Source organism: Dermacentor silvarum, chromosome 9 (assembly GCF_013339745.2).
Source record: "Dermacentor silvarum isolate Dsil-2018 chromosome 9, BIME_Dsil_1.4, whole genome shotgun sequence".
Lineage (NCBI taxonomy): Eukaryota > Metazoa > Arthropoda > Arachnida > Ixodida > Ixodidae > Dermacentor > Dermacentor silvarum.
In genome coordinates, this window is record NC_051162.1 from 123,723,954 (window position 1) to 123,750,263 (window position 26,310).

The 26,310-nt window shown below is 48.5% G+C and overlaps 1 protein-coding gene across 2 annotated transcripts in view; it reads right to left on the reverse strand.

Moving 5' to 3' along the window:
• The window catches only part of LOC119463880 (transcriptional enhancer factor TEF-1), a 209,244-nt gene that overhangs the window by 78,209 nt on the left and 104,725 nt on the right, over window positions 1-26,310 (reverse strand). For both annotated transcript variants that reach the window (XM_049656587.1, XM_049656586.1), the window contains one exon: window positions 970-1,113. In XM_049656587.1, the coding sequence (XP_049512544.1) occupies window positions 970-1,022 (53 nt within the window). In that variant the 5' untranslated portion in view covers window positions 1,023-1,113. The remainder of the gene's footprint in view (window positions 1-969; window positions 1,114-26,310) is intronic.

The following is a 26,310-nucleotide window of genomic DNA, read 5'->3' on the forward strand; positions in this document are numbered from 1 at the left end:
AAATTAATGCTACTACACCCCTGTATCCTCGTAATAAAGCTTTAGGGCTGTCTATAGCGTGACTTTGATAGCACTGCCAGAGCGCTCCGCAAAGTACGCCAGTCGAATACGTCATTAAAAAAAAAAAAACAGGTCACGAAAGAGCTCGTCCTCCGAAAGCGATCGTCCACCGTCCTCAACTTATGCAACTACACGGACGAGTATATGCAGAGGAGATACACAAAAAGCGACGGACTTTATATACACTCGCTCGCTCGATAGACGCGAGTTCCACAATCTTTCACGGCACTGTACCGCTTTAATGAGACAGAGAGAGTGGCCCCGAAGTGGTTGCCGATGCTATCGCTACGACTCGGAAGGCCTCTCTGCGAGCGCGGCGTCTACGGCTCGGCGGCCAACAACCGCGAAAATCCGCTTATCTTTCCGTTTTTTTTCCCCTTCTTTTTCTTTGACGCGGCGATGCGGTAACGCGCAGAAGGCCAGCCGAGCGATTGTTCATGACGTCGTTATCCTTGGAAGCCCCGGTAATAGCTGCGCCGCTTCGACTGTAAAGTATACACGCCGCCTCTATCACGGCCTCCCTTCGTTCGTGATTGAAGCCTGAAAACCAGCAAAGAAGAAAAAAAAAAACGCGACGTAGATAAGCAAGACAACGATACGAGGCTGTAGTGGTAGCATATTGGGTTATTTGTTTCTTGATTAGGTTAACAGATTAACAGCGCAATTGCCTACGAAGACAACAAAGGTGACAGGACGGGCGCTCACTTCCAACTGCTTCACTTCCCGTTATCGATTAACAATATTAAGTTATAATCTGTTAGTATGTCTCGCCGAGTAGCCTAAATCAGCACGCTCCTTACATGCTATTTGCGTTGGTTCTGAGACGGTTCTCGCTCATGCGCCGGAGAACTGCCGGAGGTTACACATTTGTCATTTCCAATAATAAAAATTCAGTTGTCAGTTTCTAACCTCATCCCGTTGTCTTCTTGCCAGCGTACGTAGTGTTTTTCGCCGGTTTTCATCTTCAATCACGTATACCAACTGTCCGAGCTCGCGACCTTGTTGCTCCTTCGTTCAGTAGGCGCTGCATCGATGAAGTTGGTCGCACTGGCCCTGCATCGTATCAAACATTGGTACCTGGCCGCGGTACCTCAGCTGTGCGTGTAAAAATAATCCACGCCATTCAATTGAATTTCAACAGAAAGTATACTGAATACAACAGAAAGTCAACAGAAAGTCAACAGAAACTCTGCAGAACTTCCATAACAATGTCTGTAAGAGTATACAAGCGTAATGTATTAACACAACCGAACTTCTTTTGCGGAATCCCCGGCGAATAATGGCGGGGGTACGCGCTGCGCGCGCCATCGCGTGCGATGACGTGTCCCCCCCCCCCCCCCCCCCCCCCCGTAGTCGTCGGCGGGGTCAACCTTGACCACCAACGGCGGAAGCAAAGCCTTCGCCGGCCGATGCAGCAGTGGCCGCTTGCGCGTACACGCATACACAAAGCCGGCGACGCTTGCAAATGAGCCCGCTGCAAATGGCGGAGCGCTCGTAAGCAACGGAGCCCTCCTCCTCTGCCCAACACACCAAGGGCGATTACAGCGAGCGAGCACACTCCATTCCCCGCCGCAGAGCTGACGGCATCGTCACCGCCTCAGCCTAGGCGACGGAAGTGGGTCAGGGGCGACGGCGTTTGGAAAATAGCAAAAAAAACATAAACCGGTAGCTAGCCAATTGTCTAACCTCCCTCCTCCCCCCCCCCACCCCGGCCCCATGCGGGCTCGCCACCACCACCGTTTTTGCTGACAGTGGAGGCTGCAAGATCTCTCGAGACGCTTTCCGGAACGATAATGCATATATAGCTCGACGCACTGCGATGGATCGCGGGGTCGAATCGGTGACGAGTAAAATTGAAGAGAACCACTCGTGGGCAGTCTCTTTTTACGTGTCAGCCCACTGAAAGCGATAGGTGACATGACAGCAAAAATTAGTGCCCGAAACAAGGCATGTGTCGGGCTCGTAGAGCCCGGCCTTCGCTTGTTCAACCACTGTTGACCACTTCAAGTGTCAGGTCTTCCTGCGAACCTCGGTCCTGGCGGCAGAGAGGAATACAACTGCGAGCCGATGAAGGCGACCGTGAGAAAGTTGCGGAAAAGACAACATTCTTCCTTTTTTTTTTTTACTGGCGATATTTCCCGCCCGTGAGAACGGTAAACACTCATGCCATATCTCTTTACTCATATTATTATTACGCCTCAGTTCCGTATGACAGGGCCCGAGCACCGGGACGATCGGGGAGCCGAGCGGAAACTGCAAAAAGAACGACGGCCGAGCGCACGGCGAAAGTGCGCTATCGAAGAACCGCGCTTACATGACGGGCGCACGTGAAAAAAACAAGAGGTCAGCGTCTGCTACCACGCGCCGGGCATGTGTTCGGTGCGCGGGGGCAGACGTGCAGCAAGGTCAGCCTTCTTCGTCCACTCGCCTCTGCTGTGCGCTGCTGCGTGTGTGTTGGTGTGTTTGTGTTAGTGTGTTTGTGTGTTTGTGTTAGTGTGTTTGTGTTAGTGTGTTTGTGTTAGTGTGTTTGTGTTGGTGTGTTTGTGTTGGTGTGTTTGTGTTGGTGTGTTTGTGTTGGTGTGTTTGTGTTGGTGTGTTTGTGTTGGTGTGTTTGTGTTGGTGTGATTGTGTTGGTGTGATTGTGTTGGTGTGTTTGTGTTGGTGTGTTTGCGTGTTTGTGTGGTGTGTGTGTGTGCGTGCGTGAGCGTGCGTGCAGAGGTCAACCCACTTTGTCTAGAACACACTCCTGAGAACCAAAGCAGCCACAACAGCTTAAGCCGACCACGAAGTCGAGAGAAATCAACGGAAACTGTAAATGCAGTCACGCAATATACCTCACTTGCGGCCAATTTAGTGCCACATGTCATCTTCAGATATCGCCAGCGCAGTCCTGAGAACGTGATTCGCGCGTTCTAGAGAAGTATGTTGACCTAAATACGTGCTATAAGTGCGTGCAGGTCGGGTTACAGCAACAGCTATATAGACAAGACGTCCTATATATGACGGTAGAAAGCTAGGTGGGGTGATGAAGTTAGGAAATTTGCAGGCGCAAGTTGGAATGAGCTAGCGCAAGACAGGGGTAATTGGAGATCCCAAGGAGAGGCCTTCGTCCTGCAGTTGACATAAATATAGGCGCATGATGATGATGATGATGACAGACAAGGCGACTGCAAGCAGACAAAGCGTCCAGCACGCCCCGTTGCCCATCTCAGCTTAAAGAAAACAAGTAAATAAAGAAAAAAAACGAGAGTAAGCGCGCTGTCGCAAGACAGGCAGCGGGAGATGAATCCGACGAACGCGGCAACACTGCTTTGAAGAACGAGGGAGACATCCGATGTAGCAACGCCGGAGCGAGCGTTCCTCAGTCTCTCTAAACAAACATGAGTGTTTACAAAACAAACGCGCTTGCGCGTAGGATTCGGAAAGCAGTGTGGAGGGGAAAACCCAGAATGGATAGTGGGGGATGACGGTGTGCATACGCCACGGAAAGCAAGCAGCAAATTCGGTGGTGCTCTTGAGCACCACTTCAAGATCCGGATGAACCTCGGTGAAAGTGCCAAGTGAAGTCGCATTTGCTCGAAGGAAACTATGGAAAACTTGTCCGCAAACACACCGTTTGCGGTTTACCGCAACTGTGGACGCCAGTACCGATGCTGGTAATCCAACTATATATTCTGCAACTTTGTGTTTTGTGAGTGTTTTCAACGAAGAAAAAATCGTAGATGACTGCACGTTAGCAATTATGTTGCTACCAAGGCGTTACGACAGTAGTTGAGTAGGGTATAATAGGTCCCTGCGGCATTACCTGCGTGAGCTCTCTGCGTGGTGATACTCTGCGACACAAGATGTCGTTACCAGCAACAAAAGTGTAGACAGGTCTTATGGCAAGTGCGCGAGCGTGTGTGTTACCACATAACATGTTATATGCTGAGGGACCTTTACAAAGATATCAACCCATCCCAATCGGACAGCTGTCAGGAGCTTCGCCAAGCACATCCTGCACCGACAGATGATCGCTACAAAGAGACTGAGCTTGCTTAACGTCCGGCCAGTAGGTGCGTGACTGTGCTACATTTTCCCGAGTGGCGCTGGTATAAATACGTGCGGTGCGCACAATCCGCGGTGAGAATGTCGAGTCCAGGTCGCGGCATATCTGATGTATAGGGGCGCAAATGAAGGCATTCAGCGTGCGACGCGCATCTGTCCGAACCGCGCATGCGCGCGCGTTCGCGGAACTACGCGTGTGAAGTTGGTCGAGCGCTAATAATTACCCACGGGGGAATTCCTTCAAACGTAGTCGTGCAACCTTCTGCCAGACACCCCCCCACTTCTATCCCCGCATTTAGAATGTTACTGTCGCGCAGTCAACAAGACGTAAATGTCTTTCTCGCGGGAAGCTCATTACTTTTTTTGTGTGTGTGTGTATTGGGGCTTCCCGGCTTCCGGTTAAACGAGAAGGCCACCAGCGGCGTTCCTTGAAAAAAAAAATAGACAAATTATTTATTCAAGGCCTTGTATTATTTATACAGGCTCCGAGGTGAAGTATTGCGTGAGGAGGGTTGGGAAAGGTTGAACATATCGAAAAGGAGTCGAAGTCAACTCGTTACATAAAATTTAGCAGTATGAAATCAAATGCCATAGGATAGTTCGCGGTAGAAGTTCCAATTGTTGGCGTAATTCAGCTTCAAGCATAGCCCGATTGTGCTCGTTAGTCTAGTTAATAGTTGTAATAACACGACGTGATTTAGGCTTGAACGCTGAAAAAGTATCAAGATCCTTCCATACTACATCCAATACTTTATAAACACACAGTGTACGGAGCTCCAGCAGCCTTTTAATGCTAAAAGGAATATTATTTGACCCTACTTCTTTCATTTGGCTGGCCAAAGCCAGATTCGACACCGACACATTCAGACTACTACGTGGCTTTGCTGCTGCTTCTCAAACAAACCGTGACAGCGCCCATAAACTGCGGCTTTCTCTGCTAATCTAATCATTCCACTTCCCCCAATGCAGGGTAGCCAATGGACTCAGCCCTGGTTAACCTCTCCGCCATTCCCTTTTCTCTTACTCTCAAACATCTCAAACATCCCTACGGTAGTGATGGCTCGCGCTCGGAATGTACCCCCTTGACCAATGATTCCTCTATAAAGCCGGTCTTCTCCTCTGCCTGTCAAAGTAACTGAAAATTGAGGACGGCACTGCAAAAGTGGCATTGTGGACTTTCCAGTTAGTTTGTCAATTTCACTTTGTGCGCCCTATTACAAAAAATATATATATTAATTTTTTTTTCGTCCGTATACTTTTGCTCGCAGGTGTAGTCTAGGAAGACTGGAGGCTTATGGCGTCAAGCTAATACCATCTTCCAAGCTAGATCGATAACAACTGCACACGTACTGCGGACACGATTCATCCATTGACCCGATTCACCCATTCTCTCTCTCTCTCTCCCGCCCCTCTTAAACGCTGAACCGTTGATGGCAAATTACTTCTGCGGAATCCCGCAAGGTGGGGAATGGTTCATGAAACGGAAAAACATAATCCACATGAATCTTTGAGAAGTCCGTATGGGTTTCCTTTGTAGCTTCGTGGTACATTTGGGTGAATGACAACTTTTCCTTAGAAGAGCTGTTGATAATAGACAAATGATGTATATCTACTCAGAAGTTACAGAACAAAGCGGTGAGAAGCTACTCATTAGATAGCTTGACAAAGCTCTCACCCCCACCCATCCCCCCCATATTCGATTTATTGAGTTTCTATTTCTCTTCATAAACTTTCTTAAAAGTTTCTATACGAAATCTGAAGTTACAACTACAATGTTGTGAGCCTTGTCGGTTAATCAGTAGAGGAGCGAACGCCAGCAAGACACTAAACAATCGTCGCAAATATATTTTTTTTTAAATTCCACCCCCCATAGCCGCCTAGCAATTTTTTTTTCTTTCTTCCTACACGAGGCTTCTCTTCCCGCCTACTGTAGTTTGTAGTTCGTGCGCCTTCCGGCGCACGAACTACAAATCCTGCAATGAGCGGCCGCCGTTCTCTTCGCGGTGTCCCCGTTCAAGAAAACTTGTTGCAAGCGCAGAGATTACGCCGTCAATGCGTGTCACAGTGCGATACAACAGTGTAGCAGGCGGTCCCAAACACAATCTCACATCGGCGAAGGAATCGTCGCGCCCCTGAGGTCATTTTTCTCTGCTTCTCTCTCTCTTTTTTTTCTTAGCAAAACAGGCATGTAATACTTTTCCTCGTGCCGACCAAGTATCGAGGCGCATCCAACGCCGCAAAGAACACCACCGGCAGCACAACTCGCTCGAGCTTGAAAGTATAGGAGGTGGCGTGTCGGCTTATCGCTGCGCGGGTCAGCGAGTTGCTACTCGCTATGTCTGCTTTTGTTTATTTTCTGTTTGTTATCTCCGATGCGCTCGCGCACGCGCAAGCTTCCACTCGCGCCGCGCAGTCAGCGGATTTGGCGAGGGCCAGCAGCAGCAGGGGCAAGGAGCGGGCGAGCGCTGAACGCGCACCGTTGAGGTCAAAACAACCGCCTGCCGTTATGGACAGCAAAAGCGGCCCGCCGCTTGGAAGGCCGATGCCTCTCCACGCCAAATGCGCGCGCCGAGGACCTTCCGGAAAGGTCCTTGAGTAGTCAATAGCCCTTCTACGGAAATGACGCTGCCCTTTGCAAAAAAAAAAAAAAAAAAGAGAAGAAAATCACACACGACATTCAACTGCACTTCAACACTTAAGGCAGCAAAAAGTCAATAGAAACACCACGGCATATTATGAGGACTTTCATATGGGTGAAGGCCACGGAAAGTGAGGAGATAAGTCATTAGAGAGTAATCCACACTTGTGCCGCGAAGAGAGAGCGAGAGAGAAAATGAGAAGGAGGGTAAAGGCGAGGAGGCTAGCCACGAGGACGCTCGGTTGGCTACTCCAGGGTGGGGGAGGGAAAAAAAAAGAAAGTATAGAACATGGAATGGTTTCTGTGGAAATGGTGCCCAATTGGCAGGAAGAAAGTTAATATTTAGGGTTATTATTACGCAAATCGCACATGAGTAGTAGAGAGAAGGATAGAGCGAGAAAATTACGTCAGTCAGGAGTAACCGAGGTTGGCTACCCTGCGGTGGGAAAGGTAAAAAGGACATGACAGAAAGTTCCCTGTTTATTGATTCACAGTTTCTTTACAAAGAACGTGCGTACACATGCTTCGAAGTACATAGGGTGGAATAGCCATATAGAAAAGGTAATAACCTCTTTCTAGGGAAACACTATTACGTAAACCATGTGTATGTAGTACACAGAACAGAAGGAAAAAAGGTTAACGCGAAATAAGTCCGGTTAGCTACCCTTCACTGACGGAGTGGAAATGGGACAAAACGAAGGCATAGAAAAAATAACATCCATTTTCCTACAGAAATGGCTCCGACGGAAACAGAGTCAATAGACACTCAATAGTGCATAGATAACATGGCTTCCTAAATATAAATGTAGAGAACAGAAGGCAATGAGGTTAACTGGGTAGACACACCGCTGGTCACCATACGCTGGGGGTAACGAATTATCAGAGAAATAACACAGAAGAGGGAAAGACGGAGATGCACGTTGCATGCTTACACGCAGTCATATCGGTCGCAGTCATGCAGACTTCTGCACGAGCAACAGGTATCTGCCAGCTTTGTCTACAAGTCTTCCGTAGCCAGGGTTCAAAAGTCTTAAAAGTATTGACATAGCATTTGCGACGTTAAGGCACTCGACATCAAAACGCACAGAAAAATATTGACAAGCCACAAAGCACCATAAATAATTTACTATACGAACCGGAGTATCCGGTTTCGTTTACCGAGAGGACTAGCAATCAACGCGAAATAAACGCTCGAATCACTCAAGCAACCCCTTTAGTGCCAGATGGCACGTAAGAAGTTCTGTCGCGGAATTTTCTCAAGAAAATCGCGCGCATTTCAATACGCCCGCAACCGGTCGAACAATACACGACCCAATTTCCAGACGACCTCACAGCTCCGGACATGAACCGAATCGGCAACCAGATCGAGAGACCGCAGCGTGGGAACCGTTGCTAAACACAAACACACAAACTTATACACATTGCAAAACCCGTTAAAAAAACTTTCGCAAGCATCGTTTCGTTCGCTGCGTCTTTTATTCTGCGCAAGACAGCGCGCATTTCGTTTCCACAGTCTGTTTATTTGACCTCTTGTAGGCTTCAGTCCAATCGCCGGCCTGTTTGCTCTTCCCCGCCGCTTTCCTGCCTTCCGTACGTGTATGTTTGTGCTCGAGTGCTCCGTGTTTCCGGCGCTGTTTGCTTTATCGCCGAGGGGGCCCCCCGCAAAACCCGCTCGGCGAGCGAGAACCTGTAGAGACGGCGGCGTCCTCGCAACGGGTGACGTATTCGCACGTGATCCTCGACCGCAAGCCGCCGAGCCGTCTGGTCATCCCGCAACCACCCCACACCCTCGGAAAATAGAGACGCTCTTTATGAAACCGTCCAGCGACTGTCCAATCTGCACCCAGGGCCTGCCAATCAGGGGATTGGCGGGTTGGCAGATGAGTGGGGAGGAGGGATCGTTGGGCATTTACCTAAGCTACACAGCATGACGTCATGAAACAGTGCGGCCTCGTTTCCGTCTGCTGCCGTGCAGACAATCGCAGACGACGGCCCGCAATGGGAGCCCCGGAAGTTGTGGCGAAATTCCCGCGATTGTTAGGGGCCACACATGACGCAACCTTGCTCGAAGCACAAGATCAGTACTTTGCAGCTAAGCTGCAGGGTGTCCGAAACTATTCAGCTGAATATAATGCTTCAAAACTGAGAAAGAAGCGAAGGGTTAGTTGTGCTCTAACTTTTTTTTTCCTATATACATAGTTGCTACGTCTACATAGACGATCATTGTGAAAGGGCTACGCCTTGCTGTGTCGTTAATAGAGTTTTAAGCACTGTCCACAACGCATTAGAAAAGCAGTTCTACGTGTCATGGGCGTTACGTTTCACTACATATGACAGTTGATTGATCCGGTACTAGCCTACGGCTAAGCAACCTGTAGATGTGTACTGTGTATGAACATTTCAATAAAGAAAAAAATAACTAAGGATTTTCTATTGAAATTTCCTTCAGTAGCACCACATGCAAACAGACTGGCTTCTTTTTGGGTCACAGGGGCTGTCATTATCAGCATCTTTCTGCATATTTGTCCCTTGTTTAGCGCTTCGTTTTAGCTACGATTTTGGGATCCGCCGGTTCTTTAGTACCCAAACCTACTATTTCGTCGCAGTTGGTAATCAACAACAACGACCACCACCACCCTGGTCCACCTCGCAGCTTCCACAACACTGCACAGTATTAACGACGTGCGAGCGAACAAGACTGCCGCCCCAGGTGCAACGACGCGCGCACGCGTTCGCCTCGGGCGCGTGCCGAGGTCTCCTGAATATTTTTGGAACCTCTCTCGGCGAGCGCTTAGGAACCTCTGCGCGCTGGATCTCGTGCGCCAAAACGCGACGCGCAGCAAACGCGAAGATGTTTCTCCGTAGCAGACACATGCATCCGCTGTAAAGGCGGGGTAGGCAGTCTAGGCTATAGTTTCCCACAAAAAAAAAAAAAAAAAATTCACCGACGATTACGATACTCCTTAATGCGAAATTGGAGCACATCTCTACACGTGTTTTCATTTCGCGATAGATTGAAGCAAACAATTTGAGAGAGACATGTGGCAGAGTCCGCAATCTTGTGCGGGTCGAGCGCGTCGGCTTTTATACATGACTCGTCGAAGGTTCCAGTGTAATCGCTGGTGCCGCTTGGCTTTCAGAAAGTGCTACACAATTCGCGGCGCGCATACAATCAGATTACAAAACAATCGCAAACCATGACAACAAAACAAGCGCGAACGAGACCAAACCAAGCAAACCAAACAAGCGCGAGCGAGAGCTGACGCGAGCAGACGATAGTACGAAACTAGCGCTCCGGCTGAGACCAGATACGAGTACGCATCAAGCGGTCGGGCGGGTCCGCACGAAACCAGTTTCCCGCGCGCACGTCACTGAAGGAGCCACTCTCATTGGTCTCCGCCGTTCGCGGCTCGCGTCTCATCTTTTGCGGTTGTGCTCGTTCGCTCGGTTACGCCGCCGCCGACGTACGCCGCAGGAACGGGCCATTGAGAGCTGCGCTCTAAAAATTCAGAGAGGGAAATCTCACGCTTATAGTGTCAGCGGAAGTTGTAAGTATGGCGGTTGAACTAACATGACAAGCATGGGCAGTACATGGTTTGCCCAAGATTCGTCCATGTGGCTTCAACATGGACTTTGCGACTTTGCCGATGAATCATATTCAACCAGAGAGTAAAGAAACAAAACAGAAGAGGCCTTGACGTTACGTTGAAGCCAGAACTGCAACCATCTTGGCGTGATCTCCCTTTGCGTCTCCAATGAGCTCGCCAGAATTAATAGATGGGCGGGAGCTTCGAACTTGCGACGAGCCGCCGGCTGACGAACATCAGAACGAAACCTAAGAAAATTCTGTAACGCACCTCTGTGCTTATCTGTGGCACGTTGAAGAAGACGACGAAGACCCTCGGCGTGATTGCGTGAGAAAGTGCGTTGCTGGCTGACACTCAAAGCTCAGAGATACAAAACACAGTTTTCAAGCTCACACATCACACTCAAAACACAGCTTGTCTCGCGAACGGGAAGTCGGGAACGTTGCTTCGAGAAAGGCCCGGGCGGGAAACTCTATCCCACTTTTCGGAGGCCGAGAGCAGCGAGAGCTTCACGGGCGCCGTTTCTATGGAAACGAGGATGTTTGGACCACCAGTCCCAGCGCTCCTTCGCGAAAAATACCACGTGACTTCTGTCACACTCTCTCCAACACAGCCGGACTCGCACTCTGCTTTATGACGTCACGCTATTTGGACCGAAATTTCCATTACCAAGCCCAGTGTGACGAAAGCGGCGACGTCAAAATGACCGCGGATTACTTGGGAGCATTCCCATTAGATTCTATGGCAGTCGGACTAGGTAGCGTGACGTCATGGATCGAAGTGCACCGGCCGTGTGCTATCTGTGTTGAACTGGCCGGGGGCCTCTCCTAAGCTTCCCTTACTCCATGCATTCAACGAAATATCGCAAGGCCGACAATTCGCAATGATTACGTAAGTAGGGCAGAGATTAATTGCGTTGCCGTGCTTAGAAAATTAACGAGTGCTTGGAAATTTAGAACAATTCGTACTGAATACCAAGATCGCGTTAAGCGACAAGAACGAAGATTACTAGACTAGACGAACCCATGCACTAACTATTATTCTCCTGGTAGCGGATCTATCGCAACGCCTTAGGTCCCTCTAGTAGCTTCTGTATGAAACGATACGATCTAGGCCCATGCTTTGGGGGGAGCCTGCCAAAAACGCTGCCGTTACTGGATTGATAAGGAAGATATAGGTCGCGCTGTCCACTGAAAATCCGCATCATAAAGACGGTGTGTCATTCGGTCGGGGGAACGACCGCATCCAGAAATATTTGATACATGTTCAGAGCTTAGGAAAAGAAACTCCTCAGCAGAAGGCAGGAAAGACGACAGGACAGGAAAAACGACAGTGTCCTTAGTGTCTTGTCTTTTCTGTCTTCTCCTAAGGTCCAATGTCATATCAGTGGCTAACGTTGCGAAGCAATTCAAGCGCGGCTGAATAAGCAAAGAAACAGCAGAAGAACAGGAATGACGCAAGAGGGGCTATCAGATCAACGGCACGATAGACGCTTTGAGATTTCCGCGCAGCACAACACAGTGATATGACAAGATATTTAAAAAAAGAGAAAAATAATGAAGACGTCTTAAACGGTGGAAGACGACCAGTATACGCTCCATCCTCTGTCCGGTCACTAAAGCCGACAAAGAATGTCGCGGGGATCGGCGGGCAGATGGCGCCCCGTGCCACTCCTCTCGTTCCCTCCAATATACGAGACGCCTGGAGGGGACCGACGACAGCCCACTCGGGGCCGCCCTGATATATATATATATATATATATATATATATATATATATTTGCTCCCACCGCGGCAGCAGCGACCAGCTGGAGCGATGCCACGACCCGATAATAACGTCGTTCGCGCCCTCGTCTTGACAGATGAGTTTGCCGACTCCGGCGCTCGTGGCGGCGTACGTACATCACCACTACCAGGGGGCGCCCACTCCGCCGCGACCTATGGATGGATTGGCGTCGCTAGCGCAAGTGCGTGCGACGATCCTCGACCCTCACCAGGCACAGCCAAAGCACCTCTAGGTGTTTCTTTTATGCTTTTCTTAGTGCGCTAAGCATTACGAGGTATGGGCCATTATTGACTTGTAACATTACGACGGTTCATTGTGACACGTTAGCAGCTTAACATAAAAGATCGAAGCCTCAGAAACGAGCATAAAGCAAGAACAAAGCTCGAGAATTTACACGGGTTCGAAGCACAACAAACAACTTATTTTAGACTTTCGTAGAAGAGAATATGTGGAGTCTTCACCTGGTTGTAAATCATTTGCGATTCTAGCGAGATGATTCGAGAAAAATTCCGTTGATGTGTTTCGCGCTGGCTTAGCTTGAGGTTCGTTCCCTTACAAAAGTTTACACTGGAATAAGGTAGCTTTCACGGGAAGTTGTTAACGTTTATCGAAGACAATGTGGGAAGCCAATAAAAAGGTCAACGCTGATTTACGTGAGGGCTGCGCTATATACATCGACGTATATGCGCCGAATCGTCACTGTTCTAACATCGGCTGTTAATTATAGCGAATGCAGCGCGATATGTAGCTATCACCACTGATCACACGATAGCAGGTGCTTCGATAGCACTCGCTGACATCGTATATAACACAGGCCTTCAATAAAATAACACTTTATGCGACAAGCTTGCATAAAAAAAAAAAGAAAACAGCTTTCAAGAGATGACGTACGCAGTACCTTTAAAACAGGTTGCAAAATGTGCAAATCATGTCAGAAGCAACCAATAAAGGCTATAAGTATGAAACATATGCAAACGCAACACACATGTCGGTATCTATGTGACGCGAGCCTTTAGCTGATAGTTAATTATATACGATGCGTACAATTGCACTTCTTTTCACGCCATGCAACGTGTATTTTCATTTTTCGCTTTAAGAATTGCCGTGTTTGTGAAGCACAAAAGTGTGTTCAAAAGTAAGAAGAAGAGGTACCGGCGTTTAAAGCAGCAACACGTCAACATCCCACAAATAAAGCTGCATAGTGATACTCCATCTTGGACACTGGCTTTTTTTTTTTTTTTTTAAGCCTGCCGCACCATTAAGACTTGCATTAAATGTACTTACAGCATATAGTTAAATTGATGACGTGGCTAAAATAAGAAGGAAAAAAAATGAACTGAGAGAACTGCGAAGGGCGAGGGGGAAAGTGTTGAAAGCTTTATTATTTACGGGATGACTATACATGTACCGAGCGTTCGTAAACAAGCTATTCACCGACGAGAAATGAATTGCTCGCGGAGCCAACGAACGGCACCAGCCCGGGAAGGGTTTCTCGCTTAATACATCATCAGCGCACGCTCGTTTCAGTTAATGGAATCCGCACGCTTTTCCAAGCGCCTAGACGACGGACGTTTTCAACTTAGTGCGTTGAGCTTGTTTTCCGGTTCGTGACAACGCGAAATGAAGCCGTCGGCAGTCACAGTATATATATATATATATATATATATATATATATATATATATATATATATATATATACATGCACACATCACTGCACAATACTAATCGCCTAAAGTTGGTGCTGTCATCGCAGTCTGAACGCTTTCTGCGTACGAGCGTCGACTAAAGTGCGCGGTTGCTGAGCGGAGCGCAATCTTTTATTATACGTATATGAAGCTAAAGTAAGAAGCGGCACTTAATCACTCTACGGCGGTGAAATCTACTTACATATGCAAGCATTCTTGATAGAATATATATATATATATATATATATATATATATATATATATATATATATATATATATATATATTAGCGTCGTCCAACTCGACACTGTTCCACTGCAAGAAGCTGTGCCGGTCTTCATATCCGCGCTGTCAGAGCTCACTTTATGCCTGCGCGACCCTCCGGTGCCAACGCTCGCCCTTTCTGAGGCCGGTCTACCGAATAGCCATTCAACCTAACTTGTTCTTGGGCAAGTTGGTTGATTCTTAGTGAAGGCATCGCAGCGCAAACGAAACAGACAAAGGAAAGGACAAAGTCCGAACACCTTGTCTTGTCTTGTCTTTGGTGTGTTTGTCCCATTTGCGCTACGATGGCTTCGCCAATAATGGTCATTCTATACCAGATGTTGTTCACGCAAACCCAGAGGATTGCCCTCTTTTCTCAGTGGAGGTTCCACGCCTTTTATTCAACGTGATATGGCGCGCAATAATGTGCCAGTTCAGGACAAACAGTTTAGTCTGGTCATAGTTTAGTTTTGTCGAGTGTTTAGCTCTGTGCAGTATTTAGCTTGATCAGTGTTCACCTTAATCACATATCTGCTTTGATCGAATACCTAACATCGTCGAGCGGTCCGACCGCTTTGTCAAGTACCAAGCTAGCTCAAAGTTTGTCAAGTGCGAAGTACTGTCTGGTGTCAAGAATAGCCGAGTAGCCGTGTGTTCAGCTCTGTCCCAGTGTTTAGGTTTGTCAAGCGTCAAGTACCGTCAAGTGTCAAGCACTGTCAGGTAGCCAAGTGTCCAGCTTTGTCCAAATGTTTAATTTCGCTCCCAGCCACAGCAATCAACTAATCAACGGCGGGTTTGACATACGCTGCACAGCCATTCGATTCGATTCACCGCGAAATTTGAAACAAGTTGAAAGAAAAAAAGAAATAATGGGAAAGTTAACACACAAGAAAACGACACGTGTAGCATAGACGGCAGTCAATTGCGTCACACGTCACGTGTTCGTTGACACTGCCACAACACTAAAGCGATGGTTTTCCGGGAGAGAAAGACAGAGATAATTGAGCAGTGCAGTGGTGCACATCGTTTCAATGACTACCGGTTCCCTATAATTAAAGACGTCTGTATAAGCGAATGATTTCCAGAATACAATTAAAATCACCTCCACCTATCACTCATTATTACTCATGTTATTACTCAGATATTACTCATTTACGACGGTGTAAAGTAGTAAACGGTACCAGAAACGGCAATGATCATTACGCCAGATGGCGCAAGTAGCGTTGCCGGACGTATAATAACCCCGCCCCGTGTCACGCGGAGAGCTGTTGCCCTTTCTCAAAACGTTGTCGAGAGATTCGCTGGTCCTTTGCTCGCCGTGTTCTCCGCGGTCGTGACTATATGGCGACGGCGAGAAGCGGCGAAGTCACTCGTGAGCAGACAGTTGCGGTAGGATTCACACCCACGTAAAATGACTGCCGTCTTCCCTCCCCACAACAATACCTCCCTCCAGCCCCCCCCCCTCACTTCCACAGCCACCACTACCGCAACACCGGTCCCTCGCCACCACGGCAACAAACTCTTGGATTCAAATGGCACGTCGAGCGAAAGCTTGCGCTCGTCGTAAAATTTGTCCACCGCAGCAGTCGCAACACCTTTAACAGCCTCCTACCTTTACCCCCCCCCCTCCCCTCCCGCGTACTTTCTGCGGCGAGGCACATTATAAGTATACATCACCGGCGGCGCAACAGAGGCAGGATGGAGATACACGTTATAGCACTCTTTCCAGAACGCGCCCTCGAGCACGGCCCAGATTTCAACATGGTTCTTTCTTTTTTTTTTCTTTTCATGCCTACATAGGTTCCTGCGACGATATCCGGTCGACGCCTCTGGAGTCGTTAAAGAAGAGAGAGACGTTTTCCTTTATGACAGTGACGCGTCTATATGGAAGTTCAACTTCATCCACCACGAACGCGTTGTATATCAGTGTTTTCTACAGCCCTAAATCGGTGCGCGCGTGGATACACGGATGAGTCGAGCACGCGCCTCTGTCGTTTTTATATTGTTTCCTCGTTTCACTCGACGCGCGGATGTATAGGTGCAATTTGCATGATTCGCGCAACAAAACGGCCGGCGTTGCGCGAATGCGGCTTCTCGCCTGCACCCGCACGCAAGGCGGTCTCGATAAATCACGCGGAGATGGCGTTTAGGAACGATGAATAAAGCTCCGAAGGCGCATGCAACGACGGCATTTGCGAGGGAAGCGCCGGTCGAGGGTGACGAACAAATTAAAGCAAAAGCCGGCGTTTAATTCTTTTTATTGCAATAGCAATTATATGGACACTCCAAGCGGATTTTTGTCGTCGCCGTGAGCTTCCGTATAAAGTCCAAGGGCAATAAAATCTTCGCCGCGCGCCGTATGCTGTATGTGCGAGTGAAAGCGCGCGAGGGACGCGCGCTTTCACTCAGAGCAAACGCGACGGCTTCCGTCGCGCGAAAGGCTTTGGGTGATGGGAGGGAGGAAGGGGGGCGACGTTGTGCTGCGGCACCAACTGCGTATCTTGCGACCAGGCGCAAGGGGAACTGGCGACTCAATCTCGCACGCAAAAGGAGGAAAGCGGGAAGGCAGCGCGGGAGCGTGGGGGTGCGGCTTCTACTCTTACAGCAACTGCGTACTTGTACTTTGCGCGGCTTCGGGCTGTCGCGCGCACCGTATCTTGAAAGCAATCTGTACACGGCTCCTACCTTTCTATGCGCTGTGCTTTCGCCGCTCAGTTTCCTTTGAAGCGATAGACCACCCGAACTTTCGCTCGTTGCTGCTACCGCGCTTGCTCCCGCCAGCGTTTTGACAGCGGTTGTCTGCGGTCATCGAGTGTGATCTATTCATGCTTGCTTGTGCGCGCTGACACCATGCTCGTTAACTCAGTAAGCGAATGCGTCCAAGTTTGTACAGGCGATAAAACTACTATGCTTACTCCGTATAGCTCTCTACTAATTTGCTGTCACAATTGATGCTTCGCCTTGCGGGTGAAACTGCGACCTTTTTTTACACTCATTACCAACAGAAGGGCTTGGTCCCTTTCGGCGCAGTTTTCTAATATTACGATTTGACCTTTGTTGCAGATTGTTTTCATGTCACTTCCCTGGGCGCAGCTTCTCGCAATGCTAGTACCCGAAAATACCGGCCACGATGACGTCAGCGCATCTTATCACGCATGAATCGTTTTGCTTTTTTTTTTACATTGAGAGTTTTTCACCGGATTATCCCTATTACTGATATGTCGCTCGGTACAAGACGCGTCTTGCGTGCTGTCACGTTTCTTGCTTACAAAACTTCTCGGCGTGCTAGTACCCTAAGATGGCGTGCACGATGAAGTCAATACAAACAATATATATTTCCGTATTATATGTATATATATATATATATATATATATATATATATATATATATATATATATATATATATATATCCCAGGCGGCACGTTAGCACGTAACACACGCACACACACACACACACACACACACACACATCTATATATAAACTCTTGATGAAGGCCGGACACCGGCCGAAACGTCCGTAAAGTCCTGTTATATGTTATTCCCACGTGCTTACATTTATATATATATATATATATATATATATATATATATATATATATATATGTGTGTGTGTGTGTGTGTGTGTGTGTGTGTGTGTGTGTGTGTGTGTGTGTGTGTGTGTGTGTGTGTGTGTGTGTGTGTGTGTGTGTGTGTGTGTGTGTGTGTGTGTGTGTGTGTTATAAACGATCCCAGAAATAGATGTACATGCATGAGAAAATATCTAAGTCGTCCTTGTCAAGGAAAACGTACCAACAGCTAGGGTAATTATGCATACATGTTTGGCAAGAAAATGGAGATTCAAAAAAGTACTTAGCGCATAAAATAAAGCGCATCAAAAGCACCTCATGGTTCTGTAGGAACCGCATGCATTTCTCCAACTCACTTTATTCGACTATATCTGCATCAAGTTCATCCCACGATGTAGTAGTAGCACCGCGGTCCGGTGTAAAAGCTGGAGCGGCGAGATATATCCCGAACACGTTGCGAATAGATATATGCCTAAATGAAGATGCGAGCACGACCACAATACACCGACAACGCTTATACGGCAAGCAATAAAGAAGACGTACACACGGCGCGCGGCAAGAAAAAAAGCAATTGTCAGACCAGCGAGAGAGGGCACGCCTCGGAGATATATAACACCTCATTCTGCCGTACATGTACACACCCTATACATTTACCCTTCTATATATGTACACCGGCGATCAGACGGCCAGGCTGTTTGTTCGTTGAGGGCGCTCGCTGTAGCGTTCTATATACGCTCTCAGCGTCGTGAGGTTTGTCGGCGCCCGGTTCGAGAAAGATACGGAGTCGTACACGCGGCTGCGCTTTGCGAAGCAACGACAGAAATAAAGAAGGTTAACGAAAGAAAGAAACGACAGGGCCGGAACAGGAGTGCGATGACGAAGATCGGAGTGAAGACACGAAACAGTACGGCAACAAGTACATCTAATCCAATAGATAGATAGATAGAACAACTTTATTGAAAAATAAAAAAGCTCAATGGGTGGAGCCCCTAGGCAAGGACCCCAGTGGCTTCCGCGCGCCGTCTTGCTTGTCGGATGATGGCCCTTTGGACCTCTTCCTGTGAGCTGGACAGCGCCGCCTCCCATCTAATCCAATACTTTCTTTATTTTAACGAAATGTCTCAGCACACAAGTATTGCCCCATAAAACACCACATATCTGTCTATCTATCCAGCACATAAGTTATAGGTGTTCGGCTTTGATTCGAGAAGGCGATTTGAGGGCGCGGTTCGAGAATCCGCGAACGTAGGTCGCAAGCATCGACGTTATTATGTCCTTAACCATTCGATCCGATACCGGATTCCGCCTCCCCACTAAAATGCAGCCGGGGCGGGCGTATACGTGCTGGTGGTGTTCGGAGAGGCTTAGATTCGAGCAAGTATACGACGAAACTAAGGCGGGCAGGCGACACGCTTGCAGGGTGAGGCTGGCCAATGCAAGAAAGCACGACGCCCACGTGGCAACTGAAATTGCGGGGTTTAGGTCGCGCCACACGACAAGCGTGCGGCGGTGAAGAAGACGCCCCAAAAACGCCGGCGCTGGATTGCCCATCAGGACGCCCACACACTCTCACGACGCACGCCCAAGAGAAGTCTACGGCGCTCGCAGCCGGGAATAGTGGACTGCTATAGCATTCTGTTTCAATGACCGTCTCAGATCAGTTCTTATACTGTATGCGCGCTTCTCTTGTAATATGCTTCGCGTTGTAGAACGCACAGAGTTGGGCGATGTTTTTTTTTTTTTTTTTCGTGTATTCTTACTGAACCTCGCGAGCGAACACGTTCGTATTCCGCTTAGATTAAAAATTAAATCCGGCGCGGCTTCGTTTCACGACCGTAACAAAAAGCACAGCGTTAGACGGGAGCGTATGCAGAAACGCTGGCATTTCGTGAATTGCGCTTCTATTGTCTGAATAATAATGTCACACGTGTTTTTCACGCACTGCGTTGCTTTTTGCCGGTGACCGTTTTTTCATCGATTGTCACTGCTACAGTCGAACCCGGATATAACGAATTATCATGTACAACGTACAGCTGTAAAATCCCCTTGAACTTTTTGCAGGTTTTTTAAATTTTATTTTATATATCGAATTATTGATATATCGAACTATTTCGCGCTCCCCTTCGAGTTCGATATATCCGGGTTCGACTTATCTGGTTATCGCTCGTTGAATGTTGCTGGTTTGAATGTTGCAGCCTGATTTTGCAGCGAGACAGTGTTGTGTTATCAAAGCGCATGCGCGATGCGAATACTATCGTACACTCTGGAATGTACGCGATCACCAGGGAGCATTCCGGAATATGCGTTGACACGTGCACAGCCAACGCGAACTTGACACGCGAGTTCAGATTCGACGATATACGACTGTGCACACCGCTACGCTCTTAATCTCGTTCAACATCAGTTCAACTATACGTCACACATTTTTGCAAAGATGTACAGCATACTAGTGGAACTTACCTGCAAGGAGATGAAGGCGTTCCTTTTAGTGGAACTTACGCGGAACTAAATCTAGAGATGATCTGACGTGAAGGCGCGAAAATGGTTAAGCGTGATCACTTCAGATCACGCTTAACCAACACGCCCAACTATCCATCCAATCTAGAGAGTTAGGCAGTAGCAGAGGCATGCTTCACGGAAGGAAGAGTCGACGCTCAACGACATTCGCTCCACATTGGTTTCGCTTAGTAAGTGGAACTATCATGCAACTATGTTCCAATCTTACTTAATTAGTGTAACCTTATGTCAAACGAGTACAGGAGTGTATTGTGATTAAGTGTTGAAGAGTTACATTCATGGCTCACACTTATGGCAGTGCTTACTTCTGCACCATCACTACAACGTGACAAAAGCTCGACATCTTCAATCCACGCGTTGCGGTCTTTGCCAATGTTGGAGGCTTTAGCGGACACTCTGTACAAACTCAAAGTTTGGTGGCGCGACAGCAGCGCCGTTCCTGTCGCAGCGGAGGTCTTTCTCTTCTCGCGCGTTTCGCGCGTCTGTTCGGTCTAGTTCTTGACGACCGTGGCGTGTGGGCCGCGATTCCCGGAGCTGGCGCAACAGTAAGAACTGGGCCGCACTTTGAAACGGCGTGCCGATCCCGGAGGCCGTGCAATCCGCCGTTCTCTGGTCTCGAATCTCGGGGTCTAGCTCCGCGTTTCGCCAATTTGCCGGGCAGGCGCGCGTGGATCGCTACGCTATACGAAACGCGTTTGCAGAAGACGGGAACAGTTTCGCGGCATTCAATTAACCGACTTACGTAAGCTTCGCCTCACGTCGGATCCCAAACTGCGCGTTGGATGTGTATAGGTTTCTTTTTTTCTTGCCCGTGGATTCAATTCAATGCCGCGACGCTTGTTCTCCCGTACTTCCACCCTTCCAGCGCGCCTCTACGCGGATTTCGCGATGGCTAGCTCACACGCGCGCAGGTTGCCGCTTTGAGCGAGCACATGCACGGCTGTAGGCGTAAACCAGCAGCCGGAGAAGACGAGGGTCCCCGCATCCGGCCATTGTGAAGCGTGGGGGCAGGAAAGAGAGACGCGCAAATCAATAGACACCCCCCCTCAGCCCCTATACCGTTTCCCCCCTGCCCGTACGGTGTCGACCGAAAAGCTCTCCCAAACCCAATACACGCCGCTAAAAGAGTCGAGGCTCGTCAGTGTCGGCCCCGTGCCATTGTTTCGCTGGCGCCGCGCCGTGCGCGTTGCTAAGGCCGGCCCGGCGCGTGCGCCTGGCGCATATACAGCGTCGGCCACCTCTGCCCGCCACAGCGCTTAGAAGAGAACCGAGCGAGATCGTGCTAATTTGCTGTTCATCACGGAGCACTGCTTTCGCTGCGTTTTTTTTTTTTTCCAGTATACCCGCCAGCTTTTACATTTTTTATCGTAAGGTGGCCAATTTTCAGAGCTGACGTGCGATTGTCGCACTGGCACTAATGGCATTACGATTTTTAATTTGCGTCCAGTTTGCATCATCATCAGCCTATATTTATGCCCACTGCAGGACGAAGGCCTCTCCCTGTGATCTCCAATTACCCCTGTCTTGCGCTAGCTGATTCCAACTTGCGCCAGCAAATTTCCTAACTTAATCAGCCCACCGGTGTGGATCAGAGAGCAAACGGGGATAGCCGATATTCTAGCTGACATTAAGAGGAAAAAATGGAGCTGGGCAGGCCATGTAATGCGTAGGATGGATAACCGGTGGACCATTAGAGTTACAGAATGGATACCAAGAGAAGGGAAACCGAGTCGAGGACGGCAGAAAACTAGGCGTCCCGTTATGGGCGATACTAATTTCAGAAGAATACATCTACAGTAGAAGGAGAAAAGGCAGCACAATATGAAAAGGATCGGACGCACGCCAACTATACAAACTTAAGTTTATTCACGGTAAACATGCACTTGTAAGTGCATCCTACCATCACACAGTCAAAATATCATACAAGGAACAACCAGATTCTCCTTGAACAACTGTACATAGTCGCGGAGCGATTTTTCATAGCCTGTTTTTTCGGGCCCGCTCGATCGCTCGGATCTACCCACAGCAGTGCGGAGAAAGAATCCCGTCCCTGCAAAACAACGTCCTGAATTGACTGGAAATGATCCAACATTGGTCAATCCAAAACAGATCGCATCTGGTTCCAACGTTTCGACGCTCTGACGAATACAAGTCCCCTCGTCGAAACGTTGTCTCAAGAGCCATCATCAGCTAAGATACGCCGCCAGCTAAGATGCAGTCAGCCAGTCATCGGAATAGCAGCTTTGTGCACTCGGGTTGAATTCAGTGTCACAACATGGCACCCCACCTACGCTGTTGTCGAGCTCCCTACGTCTCGAGCATTCATTTACTCCGTAAGTGGCGTTTCCTTATTTGTACACGTCCATCCCTGTCGTCCGTGCCACAGAAAAAACACATATTTCGCGCTTCTTTCAATTTTCCATTATCGCGAAGCATTTCCTTTCAACGGGTAGCTTTAGCGTGACGTGACGAACGCTGCTTCTCACCGTGCTACTCGTACCCGAACATGGCAGTCACGATGACGTCAGCGTATCAAATTATCACGCGCGAACGAGTTCTTATAAACGAATTAATTCGGAGGACAACCTGTCTACCTGCCACAGGTACGAGGCAAGCCGGCACCTTCCCATTAGCAGTCTCCCGCACTCATCTCGCATTATATCATGTATGGCGGACAACCTTTCGAGTTGGGACTGATCACCACCTTATACAGATTGATCACGTCTGTCCTCATACAGGCAGCTGCTTACGCTCGTTCGATCTACGGCTCCCGAGACACCCTTCCTCACCATTGTTATCGTACGACGCGCTTTCTCTATCGTAAGCGCGAAATCAACAGCAACGCATAAACGCGCAACACCGCTATAGTTTCGTAATCAGTCCCCAAGCCTCTGATCACAAATAATAACTCCTTCCTTCATCAGGCAAGCAATGAGAGCTTGGCGCCACCAGTTCTAGCAAAGCAAGCCGCCACGAAGGACTAAGTGGTCTGCCCCAAATGAAGCCCCTTTATAAAATGACACTCAGCCGCACGGACGCCTTAATATAACCGCGACAGGGGACGCGCGCGCCTAATTGAACGCGTCACACAGGGCTGCCCCCGAAAGGTGTGCAAGCGCGATAGCCCGTATACTCTTCTTTCTTAAGCGGTGAAGCGATCCAGATAATAATAACCATAAAAAGCAAACTCATTCGCGACATGGCACAAGTAAAACGCAGGGAAACGAACCACGCAGGCGTACGTACACTGAAAGATTGGTTTCGTCACCTGTCTAATCCACCACGGACCTGCGTCAATAGCGCGCCTTTTCGGGGCGCGCGGTTATTAAGGTCGATTCATTCACGGTAGCGACGCTCGCGTTCGTCTCCACGGGCCTCCACAGTGTAGAAAACAAGCAAACAAAGATTCCCGGGGGAAAAAAAAATTAAAAAAAAATAAGAGGAAAGTCTATAGAGTTCAGTCAACGGCAAGATGCCGGAAGGTCCTGTCAATAGCGCAGCGCGACGTCGCGCGTCCTGCCAAGAGCGATGAAGAACAAAATGTCTAAAAAGTCGGCCAGAAAGAGAGAGAGAGAGAGAGAAAATAGTGCTCGTTCCAATATCGCGCTTCGCATTCGCTGGCGAGATGTCGCCGCTCGTCCGCATGGGGTTGTGCCCGAGCGTGTTTGCGTGTGTGGGTGATGCGCGAGCGATGCGAGGCGATATAGCGACGGTCACCGTGCGTATATAGCAAGACACTCCCTTTTCGCCTGTCGAGAGAGACGCGAGCTACTGCAGAACATTGCAGCACAGGCACCGAGCTAAGCCTACGCGCGGTGTCAGCGATCGTCAAACGTGGGAGGCGGTAGCGGCGAGAAATGGGCCCATGCCAGCGCCTGCGTCTATAGCGAGCTGAGGCGCGCAAAAAACAATTATATCAATAAGTAAATAAATGAAGTTTCTGTTTTTTTCACTGCATACCAGCACCGTTGCTACGGGCAATAAACTTCGAGAAGTAGTGGGCGAAAAACATAACAAGAACCTCTTAAGCTCTGCGTTAACTGACGAGCTTCAATCAACTGTCAGAGCTTACCGTTCGTCATCTTTATATATATATATATATATATATATATATATATATATATATATATATATATATATATATACGCGATGCTGACGAGGGTGATGCGGTCCCGTGTTGAGATGGGTTGTTGACAAGAGCAACTACAGCAACGACGTCAACGACGACGACACCAACAACGAGAAAGACGGCGTCCGAAAAAAAAAAAAAAAGTCCCTAAGATTAAATTGGCAGTACAATCACACTGAAGTGCGACATCAAATTCAATTCGCGTAGCGCATCTTAGACAGGACGAAGGCATAACACACAACACAGCGCTAGCTTCCACCAATCAACGAGTGTGGCAAGTGATAACGAGAGTGACACATGATAAAGAGAGTGATAAGTGTGACATTAAGTCCACTAATATTTCTTTCTTTCTCACTCTTTTCGTGTTCACAGCGCCCCCCCCCCCCCCCCAACTAATTTTCGTGACTACCAGCCAAACTCATCTGGACGTGAAATTGAATAGCAGGCAGCAATTTCGTCCAACCTGGCCGCCTGATCCCGCAGCTAAATGTAATCTAATCAATACGGCGGCCACGCCAGAGGCTATACAGAAGACACTCGGGAATCACGAAAACATGTTCTCATTTCGAAAGCGTTCGCACAAAACGCCGAGCATGTTTCTTTTTTTTTTTTCTAACTTTTTTCCCACACGTTCGCGACCGTTTCATTAAATGGAGGCATAGAACAGAGCCCCACAAACGTGCTTTTTGACGCTCACGGATCTCGAGAACATAGAGCGAACAAAAACGCATATAGGCACGCTCCGGAACCAGTTTCAAAGGGCACGGAAATTAGCATATGCGCGTACGAGAAACAGTGCGAGCGATGTGGTCGTCGATACGTCGGTCGCCGCTTTGAGAAGCCGATTTCGGAGAAACGATCTTTTCCAGTTTTTGCCTCGTGTAACAACGCGCGTTACGAAACTCTTGAATCTTGAGAGCCCACGCGCGTTTAGCAATTATGTACAGCCCAATGGGGGTAAACAATTAAAAAAATAAATAAGTGAAAGATCATTCGTTCGTTGCCGCCAACGGCGGGCAGTGAGACTCTTTTACAATGGCGTGCGCGCGACACATTGTACGAGAGCTTAGCTTAGAACTTTAATATTCCTCCTCCCACGCGAAATGAGAGAGAGGAGAGAGAGAGACGTCGAATACAGACGCATGAAGCGACTTCGCCGCCAGCAAACGCATACAAAAATTACGCAAGAACCGTGCGCACGTCCAATATGAGAACCTTATATACGAAGTTACAGTGTGCCGTTTGCAATTCATGTCCAGGAAAGTGTCTCCTTCTGTGAGCATGGGCTTACAGAAGCGTAAACATATGCTCCTTAAGGTCACAGTTCGCAGTTATACTACAGCGGGGACTCGTACATGCTCCCGCGTTAAGGGCGATCCGGTTGCACAGAGTACCCTCTCCTTCTCTCTCATCGTCGCAAATCCTCCTCTCTAATTTTCCTCCTTTCCACCCGACTTCGCAGCTTCTCGCCTGGATCGCGTGCGTAGGTGAACGAAGAATAAGCGACGGGACGTCCAGCGTGGGAAGACGACCTGTTGCATTTTTAGACGCCACAGAAAAAGAAAAACTGCCGTAGCGCGGCATCGGTGGAAAAAAAAAAAAAAAAAAACCGTTCCTCACGCCGACTCAACAGATATTATGCAATATGGAAGTAGTGTGCACGCCATACCGTTACGAAAATCAACTACGTCTGACTCACGTTTCTTTAGGCGGCACGACTGTTGCATGCAGGCCGTTCGCCGGACAAGTATAGTTACGAAATCGATGCCATTATTTCGAGCGCCAATTTATTAGCCCTATCTAAAGGTGGCGGGGAGGTATGACAGCGGTGTCAACCGCAACTACTTTACTGTGGTGATTGAGCCAAGACATTTTGTCTCCCTCGCTTTCACAGGCCATGCAAACGTTCCGCATCATTCAAATAGAACGTGAACGTTGGATCCGTTTGCTTCGGTGCCACTTGTTTAACAACGCATGAGACTTCGTCGTAGGGATTCTCGGGATAATTTTTTTTTTCCACAATTGGAGATTTA